We start from the raw sequence: 22,560 nt of genomic DNA, 5'->3' as shown, positions 1-22,560 counted from the left end.
CACCAGCAACTTTGATGTGTGTTGCTTGAATTACCAGCATCTGCAGAATTCCTCGTGTTTGCGTTTTTGAATAATTGGTCTCGGTTTGGATTCAGCCAATGCTGACTTTGGCCATCATATACGATGGGCGCAGTCAAGTAATGGAGGCTCATTGGGAAAAACTCAGTTGAACGTATCCTTTAAAAGTTGAGCAAGAATATTGAAGGGTCTCCATCCTCAGCATCCTCAGGTAGACCAATTATACGCAAGTTCTGTCTTCTTGATCGATTTTCAAGATTGATGACTTTGGATTTAAAATGTTGCAGTTGTTTAACAGTTGAAGCTAAATTCTGCTCTAAGTTCTCGACTTTTGAATCCGTCTTCTGAGATTTAATATCCAGTTCAGAGATTTTACTTCCATGTTTTTGAACTTCACAATCCAGGGATTTCAGAGTTTCCGTGATTGATTTTAAATCTTCATTAAGACTTTGACGTTGCTGTTCAAATTTATCAGATAAACTTTCAGATAGATTCTGACATTGTTCATCGAACTTTTCCTCTAGAAACTTCATCATAGCATCATAGGGTAGCTCCATTTGTTTAGAGTCACCTTTTCTTTTTCCTCCGTTCCCGTCAGAATCTTTCCCATCTTTGGCTTTGGATCTTGTACTCATTTCTTTAAATTCCAGAGTTGCAATTTAAGAAAAACATCAGTAAAATAAAATAAATCTTCTGGTGTGGGTAAAAATTGGTTAGATAAGGGAGATCATAGGTTAAAAAAAAGATAATGGGAATGGAGCGAAGCCAGAAGTGACCTCACTCCATGAGCGCTCCCTGCAGGATCATCATTGAAGAACTGTGAGAAACAATCTGCAGATATTGAGTTATTTCAAAAAGTTACACAAACACCATAATCTCATCCAATGACTTGCGCTTTAAGTCTGGCACAGTGGCGTCTTTGGCTGGGTAGCCTACTGGTAGCAGTAGCAGCAGCTTTTCATTCGCTGGGCGTCCAAGGATTTCACGTACACGAGGACCACAGTTCAGAGGAGTCGAAGTGACTGTCGCTAGACCAGCATTCTGGATGGGGAGACAGTAAAACAAATGCATCTTTAAAATTTCAACATGAATTTTCCATCATTATCATGGAGTTTAAGATCAATTCTGTACTTTGTTTAGTAGGATTCACTCTGCTATATTTGATGCAATTTCACTGACAACAAACTGATATTAATGATATGATGTTGTTCTGTATGGTTCCTCCCTGATGTGATGCTTTAAATTCAGAGTAATTCCCATTCCAAATACTGGAGTATAAAATAGGAGTTGCTATTACAGTAACACACATCAAAGTTGCTGGTAAACGCAGCAGGCCAGGCAGCATCTATTGGAAGAGTTTCAGTCGACGTTTCAGGCCGAGACCCTTCGTCAGGACTAACTGAAGGAAGAGTTAGTAAGAGATTTGAAAGTGGGAGGGGGAGGGATGGAGCCAAGAGCTGGACAGGTGATTGGCAAAGAGGATATGAGAGGATCATGGGACAGGAGATTCGGGGAGAAAGACAGGGGTGGGGGGGAACAGAGGATGGGCAAGGGGTATAGTCAGAGGGACAGAGGGAGAAAAAGGAGAGTAAGAGAAAGAATGTGTGTATAAAAATAAGTAACAGATGGGGTACGAGGGGGAGGTGGGGCACTAGCGGAAGTTAGAGAAGTCGATGTTCATGCCATCAGGTTGAAGGCTACCTAGACGGAATATAAGATGTTGTTCCTCCAACCTGAGTGTGGCTTCATCTTTACAGTAGAGGAGGCCGTGGATGGACATGTCAGAATGGGAATGGGACGTGGAATTAAAATGTGTGGCCACTGGGAGATCCTGCTTTCTCTGGCGAACAGAGCGTAGGTGTTCAGCAAAGCGGTCTCCCAGTCTGCGTCGGGTCTCGCCAATATATAGAAGGCCACATTGGGAGCACCGGATGCAGTATATCACCCCAGCCGACTCACAGGTGAAGTGTCGCCTCACCTGGAAGGACTGTTTGGGGCCCTGAATGGTGGTGAGGGAGGAAGTGTAAGGGCATGTGTAGCACTTGTTCCGCTTACAAGGATAAGTGCCAGGAGGGAGATCAGTGGGGAGGGATGGGGGGGATGAATGGACAAGGGAGTCACATAGGGAGCGATCCCTGCAGAAAGTGGGGGGCGGGGGGGGGAGGGAAAGATGTGCTTAGTGGTGGGATCCCGTTGGAGGTGGCGGAAGCTGCGGAGAATAATATGTTGGACCCAGAGGCTGGTGGGGTGGTAGGTGAGGACCAGGGGAACTCTATTGTTAGTGGGGCGGCGGGAGGATGGAGTGAGAGCAGATGTGCGTGAAATGGGGGAGTTGCGTTTGAGAGCAGAGTTGATGGTGGAGGAAGGGAAGCCCTTTCTTTATAAAAGGAGGACATCTCCCTCGTCCTGGAATGAAAAGCATAATCCTGAGAACAGATGCAGTGGAGACGGAGGAATTGCGAGAAGGGGATGGCATTTTTGCAAGAGATAGGGTGGGAAGTGGAATAGTCCAGATAGCTGTGAGAGTCAGTAGGCTTATAGTAGACATCAGTGGATAAGCTGTCTCCAGAGATAGAGACAGAAAAATCTAGAAAGGGGAGGGAGGTGTCGGAAATGGACCAGGTAAACTTGAGGGCAGGGTGAAAGTTGGAGGCAAAGTTAATAAAGTCAATGAGCTCAGCATGCATGCAGGAAGCAGCGCCAATGCAGTCGTCGAAGGAAAAGTGGGGGACAGATACCAGAATAGGCACGGAACATAGATTGTTCCACAAAGCCAACAAAAAGGCAGGCATAGCTAGAACCGATATGGGTACCCATGGCTACACCTTTAGTTTGGAGGAAGTGGGAGCAGCCAAAGGAGGAATTATTAAGAGTAAGGACTAATTCCGCTAGACGGAGCAGAGTGGTGGTAGAGGGGAACTGATTGGGTCTGGATTCCAAAAAGAAGCGGAGAGCTTTGAGACCTTCCTGATGGGGGATGGAAGTATATAGGGACTGGACATCCATGGTGAAAATAAAGCGGTGGGGGCCAGGGAACTTAAAATCATCGAAAAGTTTAAGAGCGTGAGAAGTGTCACGAACATAAGTAGGAAGGGATTGAACAAGGGGGGATAAAACCGTGTCGAGGTATGCAGAAACGTGTGTTGCTTGAGTTTCCAGCATCTGCAGAATTCCCGTTGTTGCTATTACAGTATAGTTTTGAGGTGGAACTGACTGAAAATCTGAAGTCTTTGAGATGCGAAGTTAAGCTGAGGTTTTCTGATATCAGATGCACTGAAATGAAGAACTGAAGATTAGTTAATGGCTATTTGTAGTTTTGTGATTGCACCAGCTACTCTTACCTTATGCAGCAGTTTGGACAATGTTCATCATCAACTTTGAATTTGGGATCAAAAAAATAAAATTAGGGTTTCTTCTAAATAGTAGAAGTTTGATTACCTGCAGAGCTGCTAGAAGAATTCCACAGGAAATTGAAACACTAATCTCATTGTAATAATGAGTCCTCCTGCCAGTGGGTAGGATTCCATATGTTTGCTTAAATATTAATATAAGATAAGGTGCAGTATCCAGGTACTCTTTAATCCAGTTTGTACTACAACAGAAAACAGTAATAATGTATTTAAAATAGTTTTTTAGTATCCTTTGCAGGATTTATGATACAATGAACACAAGCCATGGTTTAAACCATTAAATTATAAGACATAGGAGCAGAATTAGGCTGTTCAGTCTATCAAGTCGGCTCCAGCATTCAAATTTGGGTTTACATTTATTTTAACGGATAGAAATTTAGAAAAGCAAGTGATGCCCTGCTGAAATGGTAGCACCAATACCACAGGTAAGCAACTTCCCTGATTGATGCCCCAGCTAAAAACCTGAATATACAGGTACAGTAGCTAAACAACTGGTGTGGTCTATAATACACATGATTTACAGAACACATTGCAGTCGGGCAGCTCTCCAGGATTATTCCAATAATATTTCAGGTGCATAGTTCCCTGAAGATGGAAGCTCATGTGGATAGGGTGGTGAAGAAAGCTTTTGGTTTGCTGGCCTTTATTAATCAGAGCATTGAGTATAGGAGTTGGGATGTAATGTTGAATTTGTATAAGGCATTGGTAAGGCCAAATCTGGAGTATTGTGCAGTTCTGGTCACCGAATTATAGGAAAGATGTCAATAAAATTGAGAGAGGAGGTTTACTAAAATGTTGCCTGGGTTTCATCTCCTAAGTTACAGAGAAAGGTTGAACAAGTTGGGTCTTTATTCTTCAGAGCGTAGAAGGTTGAGGGGGGACTTGATAGAGGTGTTTAAAATTATGAGGGGGATTGATAGAGTTGACGTGGTTAGACTTTTTCCATTGACAGTGGGGAAGATTCAAACACGAGGACATGGGTTGAGAATTAGAGGACAAAAGTTTAGGGGTAACATGAGGGGGAACTTCTTTACTCAGAGTGGTAGATGTGTGGAATTAGCTTCCAGTAGAAGTGGTTGAGGCAGGTTCTATGTTGTCGTTTAAAGTTAAATTGGATAGATATATGGACAGAAAAGGAATGGAGAGTTATGGGCTGAGTGCACATCAGTGGGACTAGGATAGGGTAAGAGTTCGGCATGGACTAGAAGAGTCGAGATGGCCTGTTTCCGTGCTGTAATTGTTATATGGTTATATTTCTCCTGAGAGGTGCACTTTAGATCAAGGGCATTTAGATTCCAAATCTGGGGAAGGTGCAATATATAGAAGCTGGATGGGCTACTTTCTGGCAGAACTGAGTTATATCCTTGAGGAGGTTTGCTGGTATTTTGGAAGACTGTGTACCTCAATAGGGAATTAGACACAAAAGGTAAGGGAAATATACACACAAAAGACAAAAGGTGGAAGATACATGCAAAGCAAATAGAACAACAATAGAGCTAAACAAGGAGATAATTATGTAAGGAATGACAGTAAAACAACAAAATAAGAACATAGTACCTGAAACAGAATCAATGAACTAACAGCACAAGAATAAACAGACATGATCTGATAGCATTATGGAGATATGATTACACGAAGATTAAAGCAGGAACTCAATACTCTCGGACATTTGACTGTGAAGAACCAGGCAGGGAGGAAAAGCTAAAATGAGATTGTGACGAGAATACACATAAATTAAGATGTTAGCTGGCCTGGGCTGGCACCAGTGGGATCGGCAGTTGGTCTGCCACCTGTCTTCAGGAGAAAGAAAGATAAGGAAAACAATGGAGCAGCATTTGGAGATGTTAATGAAGGGACAGGAGAGAGTAACGGAAGGAGAGCTGTCAAGTCGGCTCCCCCCTTTGAACCCTGAACTGTTTGAAGTGATGGACAGGCAATACCCCAGCAGGGGGATAAAAAGGGACAGGTTCGCTAAGGCAAGACACACGACACCCCGAGGTAACGAGACCCTGGAAGCGGTGCGTCTCCCACAAGTTGGTGGGAAGTTTTGGACGGCTGATCGCGGGACAAGCCATAGACGCACAGGGTGGAAAGGCACGATCGGCGGGAACCTGGTGTGTGTCCACCCTTGCCTGGGTGCCAGGTTCACCGCAGAGAAACGATCGTATCTGGAAACGGAGAGGTTACGGTTGGTGACTTCAGATGACATCACAAAGGACTCGCCCGAAAGCTGACTGCGAAGGTCTGTGTGGAAGCTGTTTGAATATTCATTCGTTTTGCTCTCTCTCTCCTTCCCCCCCACACTGTCCATCTCCCACGGCAGCGATTACTGCGAATTGAACTGAACTAAATTGAACTGAACTTTGTGTCACTTTGAAACTGGTCATTTACCCCTAGACAACGATAGAGCTTGATTGATCCTGTTATCTTAATTCTGTGTACATGTATGTTTATCATTGCTGAACTGTTGCATTTATTATCCTTTTGATTAGAGTACTGTGTTGCTTGTTTCTTTAATAAAACTTTCTTAGTTCTAGTAATCCAGACTCCAACTGAGTGATCCATTTCTGCTGGTTTGGCAACCCAGTTACGGGGTACCTAACAAGATATTCTACTAATAAGAGATGAAGTAAGTAGTTCTGAGAGATAAAGGAGGCTTGGAAGATGTGGAATTTTTTTTTTTTTTTTTTAAATAGCAAGAGAAAGATGTTTTGGCCTCCAAACAGCAGCCACACTACAGAAATGTTTATAAATGAATTAACAAGACATTGGATTGTTTAATTATCAGGAAACAGTGAGTTGCAATGAAAGTGCCATCTTTAGGTTGAGTATCATGGACATCAGTGCTAGGAATGCAGCTATTTACAATTTCTAGTAATGATTTGGAGGAAGGAACCTATAAACTCTAGAGACTGTTGTGCATGGAAGTCCCAGGGGATCAGCAGTTTCTGAGATGCTCATCCAGCACCAACAATCATTTCACAGTCAAAGTTATTTAGATCATATTTCTTCCCCTTTCTGATGTTTGGTCTGAACAACTGAACTTCTGACCATGTCTTCTTGCTTTTACGCAAAGAGTTGCTGCCATATGATTGGCTGATTGGATACTTGTGTTAATGAGGTGAACAAGTATAAAGTGGCCACTGAGTGTACATAAATTAGGCGTCATTTTCCTTACATTGCAGATGTAAATAACTACAGTTTGAAGGAGTTCACTGATGCAGTGAAAATTGGGCACCTGAAATAGTAAAACAAATACAAATGTAAGCATTTTGCCTTTTCTTCCCTTTAACTGGCACTTCAAAGTCAGCTAACAGTTAAAGGCTAAGATCAGATGAAATCTTATATCAATACTTGAGTATCTCATCATTCTGCGCTTAAACATTAACTTTCCCTAAAGATGCTTTCCACCTTGAAGAAGATTACCCATCATTTACTCTTCTATTTTGGATGTTCAGCATCTGCAATATTTCAATTTAACTCACACTTTGATTAAATTTACCTCAATTTCTGTACGTCAGCAACCCAATTCTTTCCCATTCTCTTCCGATAGTTAATTTCCTCCTCTTCCTCAATTATTTTTCGTATTTGATGTTTCATTTCCTGGTCTTGTATGACTACGAATGTCCAGGGCTCTGTGTGAGCTCCACTTGGAGCAGTCCCTTTAAGGAAACAGGAAAATGGGTCCACAGTACTAGGCTACTGTTTATGTCTGTGGACTAAGTCATGGCATATAAAAACAGAAAGTAGGTCAACTGTCCCCAGCCATGTCTTTGACCTATTCAAGTACAGCTAATGTTTTCCCTTTTACACCACAACCTGGAAAAGTTTTGATTTTTAATTTTTGAATCTCCTTCCCCGTTACTGCAGAATCTGCTTTCACCACCCTTTCACTACATCATAACACACTGTAACAAAATGGCCTCTGTCCTATAACCTGACCCTTTAACCCATGAATTGCTACATCATAATGTTTTCTTTGAGGTGCCAGAAGTAAATCAGTGTCATCTGGTGATTTGATGCAGCTACGTGCCTATTCCTAGCACTATTTTATAATCAGAAACTCAGTTTGCAGTTTTGCATCACTCTACTGGCGACTCAAAAAATTCTATACAGTGTTTTTAATAATGTGAAACTTGCTACGTAAATACAAAATAGTTGTTATTATTGGGAAGAATATTACCATTGGTGGTGTTGCCACCTTTCCCATAGCTCGAGACTGATTCCCTGGCTCCTTAACTCATAATTTCAACCAACCCCCACAAATAGTTCTAGTTTACAAACACCCCCCCCCCCCCGATTTAAAATGGGTTTCTTTTAAATTTCCTTTCTAGTCTGCAGTTCTGGGCATGTGAATATTTTTGAAGCACTCAGCATCCTACTCAAGAACCTCTTTAAAAATAACGTTCCCTGGAGTACTTCTGTTCTGTGTAAAGTCTATATGAGAGTGCTCAAATATTATATTTATCAAACATTGCTCTGAACCATTCTGAACAGTGTGTTTGTCCTGCTTTGTTTGTTCTTAAATGTTTGGTTTGATCTCAAATTGGATTAATAATTGCACAGATATTCAAAGATCTTGGCATCTGTAAAACGAAAACTTAACTGATACTTTTCACGTCCAATGAGTTTGTTCCCCAAATGAACTATGATCTACTCTGTTAAGAGAACTCTCCATTCCATTCTTGGTTCAGATTTCAAACCTGAGACTGTGGGGGTGGACTAGACCCAAAGGTCTGCCTACAGGTGATTTGGTAGAGCTGCTAGCCTGTCGTTAGCACTATTTTAGTGGAAGCTCGGTTTATGTATTTGCTTCACACTTATGGCAATTACAAAAAATATATATAGTGTCTTTAATACCATTCAGAATATGACAATGAGCCAAATGATAGCATATTAGGACAGATGACTATTATATTCAAGAGGTAACTTTTAGGAGATTGCTTAGAGACTTAAGGGAGTAAATTCTGGAGGTTATGCTTTTAGCAGATGATGGTGAAGCCACCAATCATGGAATAATCAAAACTGGAAGTATGGAATGAGTTAGAAGTGGGAGGAGTGCAGAGATCCTGAAGGGCTTTAGTGGGACAAGACATTACAGACATAGAAACCATGCAGAACCATGAAAAGAACGGACACTCTAAAAAATAAACTTAACCAGAATTGCAGCAGGTAATCAAATACAAGAATATTGGATGAGAGTCTGAAAATAGGCAGAAGAAAGAATGCAAGCTTAAGCCTGTGGAAGGTGAAAGATGAGAGGTTGGTCAGAGGTTTAATGGGTTAGTTCTATCTCACAGTACCAAAGGCACAGATGAGGACTCCACACTAGCAGGAATAGGATAGATAATTCTCTGCTGACAGAACAGAATAAGCAGTCATAAGCCAAAGCAAGGCATAGTGTGACACAATGGAAATAAATGGCCATGTGATGGAATGGATACCTGTTTTAAGCTCACTTGAGGGATAAAAGTGACAAAGATTGCTGAAGCAGATTGAAGAGAATGATATTCGGGGTGGTGGTATGATAATCACAATCTCATGGGATGCAATTTATACCTTTGAGTTAAACCATTTTGATACCATGGTAAAGGCAAAAATCTGATGGAAGACATAGAACACTGGGAAAGATGGGCTCAGATTCAGGAAATGGCATCGGATTTAAAAACAGGAGAAGGAAGACATGCTATTCGAAGAGTCCTGTAACAGACAGTTCAAGAAATGATCAGCTGGCCTAAAAAGGAATGGACAGTGTTATCACGAGAGAGGAGGAAGAGATGTTAATATTATCTGCTACCCTGAAAGCTAGAAAGAGAACTTGGGAGGTCATGATGCAGTTTTTGCTTTACTGAAGATGCTAAATACTTTTCAGAATTTTTCTGTGTCATCAAGCTTTCGGTCATTTGTCAGTTTAATTTCTATTCTGCTTCCCACATTGAGTTCTCTGTCCTCAGTATTACATTTAATTCACTGAAACTCAACATTAGCCATGGAACAATAACTTATCCTCTAACAAGACACATTATAATCTTCCATACTCAACAATGAGTTCAGAAATGACAAACAAGCAGCATCATTTGTAACAGATTTCTAACATTCATTCCTAATTCTTTGGATAATTTAAAATAATCATTCTGCTTTTTGAGCTACTCTGGGTTTTTGTTTCCTTCCACATTTACTTTTTTAAAATTATACCTTATCACAAATCTTTCCTTAATGTCCCTCCTACCCTCCCAATTTCCCTAAGTTTTTCAACCACTTCCTCCATCCTTTTTTTTCTTAGTTCTCATGAATGATCCATGCCCAAAACATTAATTCTACTACTCTCTCAATTGGTACGGCCTAGCTTTTAGTGCAGTTTTTGGCATTTTCATCTGCTCTGCATTTTTACTATCTTCTGCAGAAAAGTGATCGTGCCTTCCACCTCATCTCACCCCTCTACTTTACTCTGCATTCAGCTTTCCCCAGCCCTCCCTCAGTTCTAAGGAATGGTCTTTACCCGAAGCAATAACTCTGTTAGGGGGATTGAAACTTGATCAAAGAATTCCCATCAACATCAATTCTGTCAACTTTTCTGCTCCTTTCAGAGATGAAAGTAAAATGGCTTGGTTGCTACCTGCTGTCCGGATGATGCTCTCAATCACCTCCCTTGGTACCATTTCCTTGCTGAAGAAGCGAACACTCCTCCTCTCATTCATCCGTTGGTAAAACTCATTGGCTCGCCAGATCATTTCCTTCTCTGGATAACGCTTCATAGAATATGGAATATGTTGTATTACAACATCAGTTTCAAGCCATTCTTCAGTTGGAATGTAAAGAACACAAGAACAAAGGACTGCTTAGTAGGTTAAACAGAAACACATTGAATTAAGCATTTATTTGGACAACGGCACCTAAACAAAAATCACACATGTTTAAAACACTCTGAGGATTATACACTAAGTAAGTTATACACTCTGGACCGCACCTGGACCCGACCAGCGAGGCCCACCACATTCTCGGAGACCTTCAGTCTGCTACCGTGCTGGAGCGCTTGGAGACACGGCCCATTCCGACCAGCACCTCTCCGGAGCAGACAACCACACAGAAGTGACGGCGGAGACCTCAAGGTGCCCCAGACGCTTCCCCGGAGCAACCACCATAAAGCCCCGTTGGTGGCCATCCACAGCTGCCGGAAGTGAGGCCTCCGCTGCCGACCTTGGAAATCGAGCCCGAGGCTCGGCTGGAGCGGAGACCTCCGCAACTGTGATTCAGTTTACGGACTTGTTTCAGCTAGGAGCCCGGCCATCCGGGATTAAGTGTCGGCTTCGGGGCCCGACCCAATCAACAGCGTGGGCCCCCGGCAGCTGGAAGTGGCAGTGGAGCCTCCCCCGTTACTCGGCCCGACCTGGAGCGCACGACGACGCGACCCGCCAACATCAAAGAGCTGACAACAACACACTGCATCAATGGAAACCTGGAAAGATGCACTACTTACTGAGGAAGCGTAGGAAAAGAGCTGGGCTGCTGGTCAGATTGAAGATGAGGGGCTTCAGGGTCCCTATGCCCACCATCCTACTAGCTAATGTGCAAGCCATAGAGAACAAGGTGGATGATTTTAAAGGGAGACTCATCTACTGCAGGGAGATGCAGAACTGCTGTGTATTCTGTTTCACCGAGACCTGGCTCTCCCCTGCCACCCCCCCCCCCGACTATGCCATCCGACCGGAGGGATTTTCAATCCATCGGATGGACCGCACGGTGTCTTCGGGCAAGACGAGGGGAGGTGGTGTCTGCCTACTGATCAACGCTGCGTGGTGCTTGGACACAGTGGCACTGACAAGCTCCTGCAGCCCGGACCTGGAGCACCTGTTGGTGAAGTGTCGTCCCTACTATCTGCCACGGGAATTCACCTCGGTCATACTAACAGCAGTCTACATCCCCCCCCCCCCCCCCCCAGGTGGACGTGGAGTGTGCTTTGAGCATACTGTATGCCAACATCAGTGAACTTGAGACCAGGTATCCGGAGGCTTTGCTCATTACAGCCGGGGGCTTTATCCAGGCCAACCTCAGAAAGGCGCTGCCAAAGTTATACCAATATGTCTCCTGCCCCACTAGAGGCCCGAATATACTTGACCACTGCTACACAGCAGTCAAGGATGCCTACCGTTCCATCCCACGACCTCACTTCGGAAAATCGGACCATCAGGCCGTACTCCTCCTCCCGGCTTACAAACAGAAACTGAAGCGGGAGGTCACGGTGTCAAAAGTAGTGTCACGTTGCACAGAAGAAACGGATGAGGTCCTCTGTGACTGCTTTGGATTGGTGAACTGGTTAGTATTCAAGGACTCGGCAGCTAACCTTGATCAGTATGCCTCAGCTGTCATGGACTTTATTTGGAAATGCATGGAGAACTGTGTGTCTCGCAAGACGATCCAGGTATTCCCTAACCGGAAACCTTGGATGAATTATGAGGTCAAGTCCCTTTTGAAGGCTAGAGCTGCGGCCTCTAGGTTCGGGGATATCAGTCGCTACACTGAATCCAGGCGTGAACTCCGGAAAGCCATTAAGGGCGCCAAGAGGCAATATCGAGCCAAGTTGAAAGCCCAGGCTAGCCAGAGGGATGCCAGTAGACTATGGCAGGGTCTAAATGAGATCACTGGGCACAAAGAAAAGGCTGGGAATATTAATAACTGTGGCGCTTCTCTTCCTGACGAACTTAACGTATCCTACGCAAGATTCGAACAGAAGAGGAGCGTCCCGCTCCCTCCAAATGAACCAGACCTGGTGGCATCGAGATTCATCATCACCAAGGACGTTAGAAGGGCCTTCCTGAAGATAAATCCAAGGAAGGCGACGGGCCTAGATGGCGTCCCAGGATGGGTTCTCCAGGCCTGTGCAAGCAAGCTAGCTGGAGTGTTTGCTGACATCTTCAACTGCTCCTTGCTTCAGTCTAAGATCCCCTCGTGTTTTAAGAAGGCAACGATAATCCCAGTGCCGAAGAAGAGCAAGGTGGCATGCCTGAATGACTATCGACCTGTGGCTCTGACATCAATTGCTATGAAGTGCTTCAACAGATTGGTTATGGCACACATCAACCACAGCCTACAGGTCAACCTCGACACTTTGCAATTCGCCTACCGGAGCAACAGGTCAATGGCAGATGCCATCTCTCTGGCCCTACATTCCTCCTTAGAACACCTGGAGAATAAAGATGCATACGTAAGGCTCCTTTTCATTGACTACAGCTCTGCCTTTAATACTATCATTCCAAATAAACCGATTCCCAAGCTCCAGAATCTGGGCCTTAGCACTCAGATCTGCAGCTGGATCTTCAACTTCCTCACAGACAGGACCCAGGCTGTAAAAATAGGGGACAAGCTCTCCTCTACAATCACTCTGAGCACCGGTGCCCCACAAGGCTGTGTACTCAGCCCCCTGCTGTACTTACTGTACACCCATGATTGTGTAGCCAAGTTTCCATCAAACTCAATATATAAGTTTGCTGATGACACAACAATTGTAGGCCGTATCTCAGGTAATGATGAGTTTGAGTACAGACAGGAAATTAAGAACCTGGTGGCATGGTGCGAAGACAATAACCTATCCCTCAAAGTCAGCAAGACGAAGGAATTGGTTGTTGACTTCAGAAGGAGTAGCGGACCGCACGACCCAATTTACATCAGTGGTGCACAAGTGGAACAGGTCAAAAGCTTTAAGTTCCTCGGGGTCAATATCACAAATGACCTGACTTGGTCCAACCAAGCAGAGTTCACTGCCAAGGCCCATCAGCGCCTTTACTTCCTGAGAAGACTAAAGAAATTTGACCTGTCCCCTAAAACCCTCACTAATTTTTATAGAAGCACCGTAGAAAGCATTCTTCTAGGGTGCATCACAAGCTGGTATGGAAGTTGTCCTGTCTAAGACCGAAAGAAGCTGCAGAAGATCATGAACACGGCGCAGCACATCACACAACCCAATCTTCCATCCTTGGACTCAATTTACACCGCAGGCTGTCAGAGCAGTGCTGCCAGGATAATCAAGGACATGTCCCACCCAGCCAACACACTTTTCGTCCCTCTTCCCTCCGGGAGAAGGCTCAGGAGCTTGAAGACTCGTATGGCCAGATTTGGGAACAGCTTCTTTCCAACTGTGACAAGACTGCTGAACGGATCCTGAGCCGGATCTGGGCTGTACCCTCCAAATATCCGGACCTGCCTCTCGGCTTTTTTGTACTACCTTACTTCCCATTGTTCTATTTTCTATTTATGATTTAAAATTTAAATTTTTAATATTTACTAATTTTTAACCATTTTTAATATTTCATATTTGTAATCCAGGGAGCGGGAAATGCAGAATCAAATAACGCTGTGATGATTGTACATTCTAGTATCAATTGTTTGGCGACAATAAAGTAAAGTATAACGTTTTGGCCCATGTCATACTTGCTTCAAAATCACTGGTTACTCTAATTAGAAAAACTCCCATCTTTTGAGATCCAGAAAGCAGGAAATTAAGTGAAAGTAGCAACTGTCATGAAACTAGCATCATTTCAGTTTCCAGGCATGAGGAAGTGTGCTTGCAACTTTTTCAATCACTTTGATTGGGGGGGGGGGGGGAAGGGAGGGGATTATTAGGATTTCATATTTAACAATTGATACCACACTTTTGATGTACAAAAATAAGCAGGGTCTCATCATCTGCATGCATATGGCAAATAATGTAGCACCCATTACTGGCCAAGGTCCCCAGATTATTGCAAAGTTCTTTCAAGTTACAGAACTGCACAGTACTAGATAATAAGTTCTGATGAAGGGTCTCAGCCCAAATCATTAATTGTTTATTCCTCTCCATAGGTGCTGCCTGACTTGCAGAGCTCCTCCAGCATTTTGAGTGTGGTGCTCAAGATTTCCATCAACTGCAGAATCTTTTGTGTCCCTATAACAAAACCCACGTTGATCATCCTGCATGTGACAGCACAAAGCTGCCCTGGGTTGTGGTAAAATGGACATCAAGATGGAGGTGAATGGTCCAGTGAGCTTATTGTGTTGATCTGGGTAGGTCATTACTTAAGAGGATGACAGAAAACTGCTACAGTTTATCCAGTGGACAATTTGAGGAAAGAAGTTAGGGAAGTGCAGCACCTTATGTGACCAAGCAGCCAAACATCATGACCAAAGAGGAATCGCAAAGCTGAAGGTGATCTTTCAACATCAGCATTCTACTATTTCACTTCCTAATTTTCCTCTCACAACTCCAGAATCCACCAAATTTCATATTTACAACACCATTTTAAGTTCTGGAGTTAATTCATCATCGTGCTGGAAGGTGTCAAAAACTTGGAAAAGAAGGGATAATGGGATTAGTTCTTCCTATTGGTCAATGGAAGGAAACCCAACTGCAGTTTCAGACAACATTTCAAGTTATAAATTCAAACAAATTTATTATCCATGTATACTGTATATCAAATACTACCGAGTTTCATTTTCTTGCACAATTCACGGCAGATCAAAGAAACACAATAGTATCGATGAAAACGTACATACAAATCCTGACAAGCAACCAATGTGCAAAAGACAAACTCTGCAAATACAAACGCAAAATAAATAATAACTTGAGTTGCAGAACCCTTGAAAGTGCGCCCATAGATTGTGTTCAGTGATCAGTTCACTGTTGTGGTGAGTGAGGTTGCCCACACTGGTTCAGGAACCTGATGGTTGAAGGGTAATAACGGTCCCTGAACCTGGTGGTGTGGGACCCAAGAGTCCTGTACCTCCTTCCTGATGGTAGCAGCAAGAAGAGAGCGCGGCCTGGATGGTTGGGGTCCTTAATGATGAATGCTGCTTTGTTGCAGCAGCGCTCTTTGTAGATGTGCTCAATGGCAGAGAGGATTTTTCCTGAGATCAACTAGACCGTATCCACCACATTTTGTAGCTTTTTGAAAGGAAGCAGATGGGTATATCAATACAATTTGCAGGCCTGAATCTGTTAGCTCAGCAGGTCTGTAGCTGATCCTAAGATAAAGGGAGGCAGGTGTAAGGCTGGTAGAGTTTGGGAGTGAAGATGGGATCTTCATAGTAGTAATAATAGCATTGTAACAGGTCAACTGCAAATATCTTGTAGAAGCAGAGGGTATATGGTTCACCCATTTATGGCCTTTGATGCTAATAAAGGAAATAAAGAGAATCACCAGCAGTGATTCCAGCCAACAAAAGTGTCAATAATCAATTCACCTGATCTTAGGGTAGGTGAGAAGGGAGATTAACATTTTGTTCCCCCAAGCAATGAAATGCTTTGTCTGAAAAGATGATGGAAGGTGGATCAATAATAAATTCAACACGGGAGTTTAGTATAACACTAAACAACAAGTTGGTCTGTGGGGACTGGGATTAATTGGATAGGTCTAATTAAAATTCAACACAATGGAATGAATTGCCTTCTAAACTGTACCCCCGCCATCCGAAGGTACAGCGTTCCTGTGAAATGGTTCATAAGCCGGAATGTCGTAAAGTGAAGAAGCAATTTCCATTTATTTATATGAGAAAAATTTGTGAGTTCGCAGACCCAAAAAATAACCTACCAAACCATGCCAAATAACACATAAAACCTAAAATAACAGTAACATATAGAAAAAGCAGGAATGATATGATAAATACACAGCCTATATAAAGTAGAAATACTCTTCTACAATCATTGTCACACTGTTGTCCATAGCGAAAATCTCATGCAAGTGCTCTCGGCAGAAACACGGCGCAAACGCTCTCGGCAGAAACACTCTCTCCAGTAATCTTTAAGCTATGAAGCTGCCAAATCATACCAAATAACACATAACAATACACAGCCTATATAAAGTAGAAATAATGTATGTACAGTGTAGTATCACGAGAATCGGGAAGACAGCGCCGAGCACACTGAAGATGGTGTGTTAGGCTGAGTCATTGGAGGTTGGGGTGGTGCAGTGGTCCCCAACCTCCGGGCCGCCGACCGATACCGATCCACGAAGAATGCAGTGGTACAGTGGTAGCCGGGACGCACCCAGCACATCTAATTACTTAGCTTGTTTATTTCGGATTTTTTCTTAAAGATGTGCTGGGTGTGTCCCGGCTACCACTGCACCACTGCATTCTTCACGGCAATGTATCGGTCCGCAGCCCGGGGGTTGGGGTGGTGGGATACTGGGGTGTCATCTCATCATCGTCTGTTTCCATCAGGGCAGGCAGGTCATCTTCTTCAATGTCTGACTGCCTCGATGTTGAAGGTCAAGGTTCGTCGTCTGCTGTGGCTGATGTGGAAAGCTTGAATAACGACAGTATGCTTGACTGCTTAGCCTCACGCATTTTTCTATCATACAGTTCTTTGTAAGCACTCAAACCATCTTGCAAATGTGCCCTAAACCTACGTACCCTTTCAAAATTAAAGTCGTACTTTTCTGCAAACATTGCAGCGAAAATCTCATGCAGTTGCTTCACGTTCAGTTCCTGGACGACTTCACTTTCGGTCCGTTCGCTACTGCATTCGGTTTCGAATGTTATCCTTTCCTCTTCCAATTGCAACAGCTTGTCATTTATCAGTTCTTGGTCATGGGATGCCAAAACCTCTTCAACATCATCTTCGTCAACTTCCACAAGCCAAGTTCACTTTGTCCTTACTTCGTGCACCACAATCAAAACGCTTAATTATGTCTAGTTTTACGCTAAGTGTAACACCCTTACAAGCTCTTTTAGGCTTTTCCGATACCTTAGAACTCATCTTGCTAACGGCTGCTCACAGGCACGTGTTTAAGCAACGCCGGCTAGAATGCAGTTCCGGGGGAGGAGCTTCGCTGCTCGGGGCACGCGCTGCCTTTTTTCGCACGCTGCCTTTTTTCGTAACAGTGAAAACACCTTCTGTTAGCGAAAACAGGTAACTAATGTAGGTCTTTCGTAACAGCGAGGTTTCGTAAAGCGAACATTTGAAAAGCGGGGGACACCTGTATCATTCTGTGACTAAGATGCTACAGAAATCTCTACTGATACAAAACAGCTGAGTTCTGGTTACTGCTCATCTTTCCCAGAAAAATCAAGTATTTTGCACTCCAGGAGTTAGGTGTCCATTGCAATTTTTAAGGACAATGGCTCGACAGACAGAGTGCTCTCCACATTGAACAATGGTGAGTTTGTGGCAGGGAGCTCTCTCCTCAAGTCCAAACTATGTGATAAAGTCAACTTTGAGAAACCAAGCAAAGAGTCCTTCAAAATGTAACTTAGTGGAAGAAACCACTTGAGAGCAGTGAAGCATATATTAAAATACATTTGTGAGACTAGAACTTGATACAGAATGATTGAACTGTGCAGCTTCTTACCACATTCAGTATTTGAGGTGAATAGCATAGATAAACTTACTGAAAGGAATGGGAAGATGGAATTAAATGTTGAGAATGAGAGGAGATATGAATAATTATAAAAGATGAAATTACGACACACTTGGATGGCAGTAACAGGATAGGTGCAAGTCAGCATGGATTTATGATGGGGAAATCGCGCTTGACTAATCTTCTGGAATTTTTTGAGGATGTAACTATGAAAATGGACAAGGGAGAGCCAGTGGATGTACTGTACCTGGACTTTCAGAAAGCCTGTGATAAAGTCCCAATTAGGAGATTAGTGGGCAAAATTAGGGCACATGGTATTGGGGGCAGAGTACTGACATAGATTGAAAATTGGCTGGCTGACAGGAAACAAAGAGTAGCAATTAACGGGTCCCTTTCGGAATGGCAGGCAGTGACCAGTGGGGTACCGCAGGGTTCAGTGCTGGGACCGCAGCTGTTTACAATATACACTAATGATTTAGATGAAGGGATTAAAAGTAATATTAGCAAATTTGCAGATGATACAAAGCTGGGTGGCAGTGTGAAATGTGAGGAGGATGTTATGAGAATGCAGGGTGGACAAGCTGGGTGAGTGGGCGGATGCATGGCAGATGCAGTTTAATGTGGATAAATGTGAGGTTATCCACTTTGGTGGTAAGAACAGGAAGGCAAATTATTATCTAAACGGAGTCAAGTTAGGAAAAGGGGAAGTACAACGAGATCTAGGTGTCCTTGTTCATCAGTCACTGAAAGTTAGCATGCAGGTACAGCAGGCAGTGAAGAAAGCTAATGGCATGCTGGCCTTCATAACAAGGGGAGTTGAGTATAGGAGCAAAGAGGTCCTTCTGCAGCTGTACAGGGCCCTGGTGAGACCACACCTGGAGTATTGTGTGCAGTTTTGGTCTCCAAATTTGAGGAAGGACATTCTTGCTATTGAGGGAGTGCAGCGTAGGTTCACAAGGTTAATTCCCAGGATGGCGGGACTGTCATATGTCGAAAGATTGGAGCAACTGGGCTTGTAGACACTGGAATTTAGAAGGATGAGAGGGGATCTGATTGAACACATACCCAGGGAGTGGTGGATATGTGGAATGCTCTGCCCCAGAAGGCAGTGGAGGCCAAGTCTCTGAATGTTTTCAAGAAAGAGATGGCTGGAGCTCTTAAAGATAGCGGAATCAAAGATTATGGGGATAAGGCAGGAACTGGATACTGATGGTGGATGATCAGCCATGATCACAGTGAATGGCGGTGCAGGCTCGAAGGGCCGAATGGCCTACTCCTGCACCTATTGTCTATATTGTCGTAGACTAGATGTTCTGGATGGCTTAATTTTTTGCTACAAATTCAACATATAAAAGGCAACCATTCTATCAACTATGCACTAGAAGACCAGGTATTAGTTTTATTTATTCATTTTCACAAACCATAAAGAAACATACTGAGGTATTCTAAATATGTATTAACATTTAGAAGTTGGCATCATATCAGAACAAAGAGATATAAATATAAGGGGAGGGGCACTGCACAAGGTGATATAGTGGCAGCCCAACATAAATCTTTAAGATTATCAAAGGATATACGTGGAAAGGATGGTTTTACTAGTATGGGGTGATTAAGTTCTAAGAGATATGAACAATAAATCCAAAACGGAAAATTAATTCGAAGAGTTTTTCTGTTCAAGGATTAGTTAAAATTCACTTATTACTACCACAGAAAGAAAGCCTTCCAGCCCCCAGCAAAGTAATTTCACCAATCCCATTTTCTCCTTTTATTTTCCTGTAGTCCTGTAATTTATTTCCTTCCATGTTCACCAACTCCACCACAGTTCTTTTATTAGATTAATTCATATTAAATAGTTAAATTCAGTAAGACTCCTATAAAGTCCTTCTGTAGTTTACTATATTAAAGATACTGTCTTAAGCCAAGGCTGTTACTGCCTGGCTGTACAGTAGTTACTCCTCAAGCAACAAGACTGGAACACCATGCAATTAAGTCTTTTTTTAAAATTTTGAAACATTAAACAATGCCAGATCTTTAGAGCAAACCTCTTGCAGAGACAAGGAGGCAGAAAATGCTTCACTTTCCAGTGTCATGGCTCACTCTAATACTCTTTGCGAAAGATGTGTGAAGACTGAGATTTTCAATTACTCAGCTTTGTAATATAACATAATGTTAAAGTCCACATTATAGATTTCACCCTACTGGTGTCCAGGTTCTCTCAGGTATCAGCAGTTAGAACAGCACTTACTATCACTGTAGACAGTTCTAACAAGTCTACCAGTGAAAAAAAGTGCCAAGACAAAAATAATTCTAACCTGAAGATTAGTTGTTAAATTCCCCAGTGGATGCTAAATCACCCCAAAATGGGCACAATATTATTATACTCTATAACAGGCCAGCTTTAGACTTTACTGTTAACAAGTTGTGTTCATGATTTTTCAGCCAAGAGCCCCAAAGGAGAATTCCATATTTATAAAGTCAACCAACAGAAGCACTTAAGACAGTGCACTCAGGTACAGGGAAAGTCCCATGCAGGTTAATGGAATAGATAAAATAGCTTTAAAGCACCAGGTATTTTTATAATCACCTCCTCTCATTCCACAAAAGGCATTTGAGTGAAACTTAGTAAAATGTAAAACTGGCTATGAACTATTACCTGGATTTTAGTCCTAACACTTTGCTGGAAAGAGGTAATGGTGTTTTAACAAAGTGATTTACAGTAAGTTAGACTTGATTTGAAGTACTATTTTTTTGTTCTGAGCAATACAGCTTTCCCCCACTGGAAGCGGCACTTAAAATTTATATGAATGATACCAAGCTAAAGGAGTTAAATTATAAGTTTTATATGGTACAAAAGTAAAAGCTCAAATTGCCATGAATATGGAGGATTAAGAGGTCGGCTAGTTTATACGTTTAAGGTTATCAAAAGAGTTAATAGTATAGATATAGGAATACTATTCTGCTGTGGTGAGGCTCATTAACAAAGTTGGGCTAATCTATTTAGTGATGTAATCAGAAAGTGCATCTTCAAACAACTGGGGGACTTAGAAATCCATTTTGCCAAAAAGCTGCTGAAGGCTGCATCAATTAAAATAAAACAAATCACTGTTTTTAATGTTCCACCTCCTCAAAAGATCGATTGTAGCATGTACTAGATAAAATTGGCACTCAAACATTCCTCTATCTTACCGTTCTCTTCCGTGCTGGGCTCCCTCTCATTTTGCAGGTCTTCGGCTCCCCAGCGGGTGGAACTGGTTCTCACTTCACTATCAATGTTTCTTTCTATTTTTGTTTCCCCCTTATTCCACCGCCAGGCAACAACACAAACGCAAATCACTGCAATAATGATAGGAGTCAGGGGAAAAAAGAGAGACATTGTGAACAACTTACTGCCAGGATCTCAACGAATCACTGAAACTTTGCCCAGCTCTGTCGCAACACCATTTAAGCAGGTACTGATAACAAAGCGTACTTTCAACCAATCAGAAACTAGCTTATGGAATCCATCAGCCAGAATCTCTTAAAGGGCCATAATACATAAAAAGTATTTTATAAAATGGGATATACCGTTCAAGTTAATATTCACCTGTTATTTTCTAGGTACTTTTGGCCACAAATGATATGATGTTTCTTGCTCATCCGTTCTGAACTCCCAAAGAAGTTTGATATTCAATTCCGAGGCATTTGCAATGTGATGCGGACATCATGTGTAAGCGTTGAAGGATGTTAGGATGACGCAAAATGTAGTTAGAGGGTATACAGTTATAGTAACCATTAATTTAATAAATACAAGCAAGAACTAGTCTTCAAACTACTTGTCACTTACATGCTGTAACTGGTTTCAAAGCTACAAGGACAGCTGCATAAACAAATACCGTTTTTTTGTGAAGGAAGCAGGCTACCTGCCCACCAGTCACCTTAGAGCAGGGGCCCCCAACCTTTTTTGCGCCGTGGACCGGTTTAATATTGACAATATTCTTGCGGACCGGCCGACCCGGGGGTGTTCTAGTAGGGTTAAATTGACCTCCACATGTCTTTTACAGTTAGGGCTGCCAACTTTCTCACTCCCATTAAGGGACAAAAGTAGCACTCAAATCCTGGGACACTTTACCCCAGGTAAGACTACCATGACCATGAAGCCCTGCGCGGGCGCATGTGTGTACGTGCCGATTTTTTTCCCCCACAAATCGGTTTTGCCTTCATCTTCCCGACTATACTGTACATTATTTCTACTTTATATAGGCTATGTATTTATCATATCATTCCTGCTTTTACTATATGTTTGTGTTATTTTAGGTTTTGTGTGTTATTTAATATGATTTGTTAGGTTTTTTTGGGTCTGGGAAAGCTCAAAAAAATTTCCCATATAAATTAATGGTAATTGCTTCTTCGCTTCATGCCATTTCAGCACAAAAGGTTTCATAGGAATGCTGTACCTTAGCGGGGGAAATACGGGACAAGGGCCGTCCCATATGGGACAGACCAATTTAGCCCAATATATGGGATGTCCCGGCAAATACGGGACAGTTGGCAACCCTATGATCAAGTTCAACAGCGCATAACAGGGAATGAGGAAAGATGCTGCAGACTCATAGCGTCTCCTCACGGCCCGGTAGCACATGCTTTGCGGCCCGGTGGTTGGGGACCGCTGCTTTAGAGATATGCTTTGGAAACTGACAGGACAAGCATGTAGCAAAGAAAATGAGGCATTCTCATATACCTCGGCTCAGGGTAATGACAACAGGGTGAGTACTGGAATTATGTTGACACACCAGCAATGACTACACTGAGAGGGAACTATGACA

The 22,560-nt window shown here is 42.8% G+C and overlaps 1 protein-coding gene across 1 annotated transcript; it reads right to left on the bottom strand.

The window, feature by feature from the left end:
- iyd (iodotyrosine deiodinase) lies at positions 1 to 21,021 on the bottom strand. The gene is made up of 5 exons (XM_072267108.1): positions 20,945 to 21,021; positions 10,045 to 10,227; positions 6,931 to 7,090; positions 3,457 to 3,610; positions 1 to 1,059 (listed from the first exon to the last, which is right to left on the bottom strand). Exons 2-5 carry the CDS (start codon positions 10,181 to 10,183, stop codon positions 877 to 879), a joined length of 636 nt encoding a protein of 211 aa, XP_072123209.1. The 5' UTR covers positions 10,184 to 10,227; positions 20,945 to 21,021; the 3' UTR covers positions 1 to 876.
- Positions 21,022 to 22,560: the final 1,539 nt, after the last annotated feature.

The sequence above is a fragment of the Mobula birostris genome, chromosome 8 (assembly GCF_030028105.1).
Source record: "Mobula birostris isolate sMobBir1 chromosome 8, sMobBir1.hap1, whole genome shotgun sequence".
In the NCBI taxonomy this organism is placed as follows: domain Eukaryota; kingdom Metazoa; phylum Chordata; class Chondrichthyes; order Myliobatiformes; family Myliobatidae; genus Mobula; species Mobula birostris.
This window is presented reverse-complemented; position numbering and strand designations above follow the sequence as displayed.

What these genes read in the sequence shown, in the direction of transcription:
- iyd (XM_072267108.1), bottom strand. Translation starts at nt 10,183, where the DNA reads ATGAAGCGTTATCCAGAGAAGGAAATGATCTGGCGAGCCAATGAGTTT. An exon ending in GAGCATCATCCGGACAGCAG is followed by an intron (nt 7,091 to 10,044) that starts GTAGCAACCAAG and finishes GTTTCCTTAAAG; the next exon opens with GGACTGCTCCAAGTGGAGCT. An exon ending in TTCTTCTAGCAGCTCTGCAG is followed by an intron (nt 1,060 to 3,456) that starts GTAATCAAACTT and finishes CTCCCCATCCAG; the next exon opens with AATGCTGGTCTAGCGACAGT.